The sequence below is a fragment of the Pyrus communis genome, chromosome 12, assembly GCF_041283825.1.
Source record: "Pyrus communis isolate YQ-2024b chromosome 12, ASM4128382v1, whole genome shotgun sequence".
In the NCBI taxonomy this organism is placed as follows: Eukaryota; Viridiplantae; Streptophyta; class Magnoliopsida; order Rosales; family Rosaceae; genus Pyrus; species Pyrus communis.
In genome coordinates, this window is record NC_142576.1 from 11,101,777 (window position 1) to 11,104,462 (window position 2,686).

At 33.5% G+C, this 2,686-nt stretch overlaps 1 protein-coding gene across 1 annotated transcript; it reads right to left on the bottom strand.

Annotated features, from left to right (window-relative positions):
- Window positions 1–1,176: 1,176 nt before the first annotated feature.
- On the bottom strand, window positions 1,177–1,832 carry LOC137744167 (auxin-responsive protein SAUR32-like). Its single transcript, XM_068484035.2, has one exon. The coding sequence runs from the start codon at window positions 1,753–1,755 to the stop codon at window positions 1,306–1,308; it is 450 nt and encodes a 149-aa protein (XP_068340136.2). The 5' UTR covers window positions 1,756–1,832; the 3' UTR covers window positions 1,177–1,305.
- Window positions 1,833–2,686: the final 854 nt, after the last annotated feature.

The window sequence follows — 2,686 nt, forward strand, 5'->3', positions numbered from 1 at the left end:
CGTCATCAACCTAAGGACATAGTTAGCTCATTCGCTATTCGACTTGCGTGTTACGTATGCTTGGTAGTTTTTAGAGTCAACACTATCATTTTCTTCTTTATCATTGAATGTTGCATTATCTTCTTCAAGTTGATGTTGCACTATTATCTTCATTCATTCTCTTTATGTCTGTGCTTTTTACTTCTGCCAATGATAATATACAGGCTTACAACAAGATACATACTTGTTTTAAGAAAATTAGTCGTATTGGGGTTTGAGGATAAAATATTAAAATAAGAAGATTTTCTTATATGTGAGATTCCCGCCGATAGAGGTGAGAAGTAGGTAGTGCTTCATCATATCCATGTAATTTTGCTTACTGCTGACATGAGAGATTGTCGTGTTGGTAAGGTGTTGTAAAATAAACAATATATATCTACAGTGGCATACAAAGTAAATAAGACTGAATATTTACGAGGTTTGACAAGTGTGCCTAGGTCCTGCAACAACAACAATAGTTTCTTTCATTATTTGAAATAATAAGAGTATAAATATAACTTTCACTATTTATGTCTCCTCTGTAGCCTTGGTATACTTTATCTGAATTTGTCTATTATGATGTGTTATATCTAGAACATTTAATTGAGTTGGTTCTATAGGCAAATGGATGAGTTAGTATGATTCAAAACCCACTGTCCCATACTTTAGTGTTTTCCACACTCATATCTTGGTGTTTTTTCATGGACGAATACAAGGAGTCCTCACAGAGCATTCCTTGATGAACTATTCATCTTTTTCTTCTTTTTTATTTTTTATTTTAAAGTTTTTAATTATATAAAAATTGTTTTTATTATTTAAATATTTTTATTACAAATGATAATATTTAATTAGATTTGTGAGACTCAGTTATGTGCCAAGTCAGCACATAACATAATTTTTCATAGAATTTCGACGGAAGGACTGCATTGATTTGTGAAAACCCATTTTCAGGGACTACATTAATTGATTTTCAATTCAAAGACCATCTTGACAAGGTGGATTAATTTCAAAGACCATCTTGACAAGGTGGATCAATTTTACAGACCATTTGTGATAAAAACTCATATCATTTATAAGACCACCGACATTTAGAACAATATTTTAAATATCATTATCAATTATTGTCATCCCCAAACCCACCATTATTGCCGGCAGAAATCACATAATATAGCATCAATTTCTCATTATTTCCATGTAGAAGTTTGTTCTACATTCAGTGCAAAACATACAGAAAAGTAGGGAATAATTAGATAAATAAATTACACAAATTTCTGCAAAAGAAGCTAGCTAGTATCCCTGTACAACTGTAAAATTAATATTATTAGATGTTCTACTACTCTTCTTCCTCCTGCATGTTTGTAAGATTTTCTGCAATTCTTGAGGCCTGCAAGGAACTGCAAGAGCACCCTTCTGCTCAAATCCGTACTCTTCCTTGGCCTCTTCCAATAACCTCAAAAATTCAGGGTTACTCAACGACTCCAGTTTAACAGCAAACCTCTCTGCTTCATTACCCTTCACTGCAAAGACTGTAAAGTGACCTTCTTTTACGTCTTTCGGCACCACCGTCGCCACTTCTGAATCTTCGTCCAAATCATTGTGACGATGGTGGTGATCGTGAGGGCCTCTTGATGCCAAGATTGAGAGAGCCTTATGCACTAGCTTCCCAATGAGCAGCCTCAGCATCAGCAAACCTCGATCCTCGGCTTTCTTCGATCCGCAGTTCTTCTCCGTAGACATTTTTAGGGTTTAGTAGACCTCAGGCTGCCGGATAGGTTTTGGTTTTTTGAATGAGTGATGACGATTTCTATGGAGGATGGGGTTTTATAGTAGGTTTTGTGAAGGAAACTCGAATGGGAAAAGAACGAAATTTCTGTTTCAGTGCGACGACTTGTTAGTTAATGCAAACGCAGGCTCGGTCGCTCCCACGTGTCCTTTCGCAGAAGGGTTTTTGATCTGACGGTGAAACTTTAGGAATGACACGAAATTGACACGGATGCTGTGCTGGTGGACTTTTAGTTTGACCATCGTATTCCCCAACATCAAGTATGAAACATAAAATTGACACGAATAGTGGACCAAAATACATGACAAATAATAAACAAAAAAATGAATTAAACGTGCTAGATAATATGGTACATGTAGTGTTAGAGAGATTATATTTGTAGGTAAAATTTTGAAAATTAAATGATATGAAAGTTGATGATTGGTTTATCACTAAGTATTGATAAATGTACTTATTCTTATTGGTGACACATAATTTAATTTATAAATTTTATCTATAAATGTAGTCTTTCTAACATTACTTATATGGTACTGACTACTTTCAACTCGAAATTAGCGAAGGTTCTCAAATTGCTTTGTATTGGTCAATAATATTTTACATTTGAGTAATGTGAAGACTAAATTTGTAGACAAAATTTTGTAAACTAAATAATATGAAAATTGTTGATTCAATTATTACTTAAGCGTTAAAAAATGTGCTTATTGTCTATCAGTAACACATTGTTTAGTTTGCAAATTTAGTTTACAAATTTAATCTCCTTAGCATTACTTTTTACATTTAGTTTATTAAAAAAAAAATAACAAAATTCAATCAGCCTTGTGACATGTAAGCCAACCCTATGTCTATAAATAGGGTGTGGCAAGGCTGATTTTTACAAAAAAAAAA

What these genes read in the sequence shown, in the direction of transcription:
- LOC137744167 (XM_068484035.2), bottom strand. Translation starts at nt 1,755, where the DNA reads ATGTCTACGGAGAAGAACTGCGGATCGAAGAAAGCCGAGGATCGAGGT.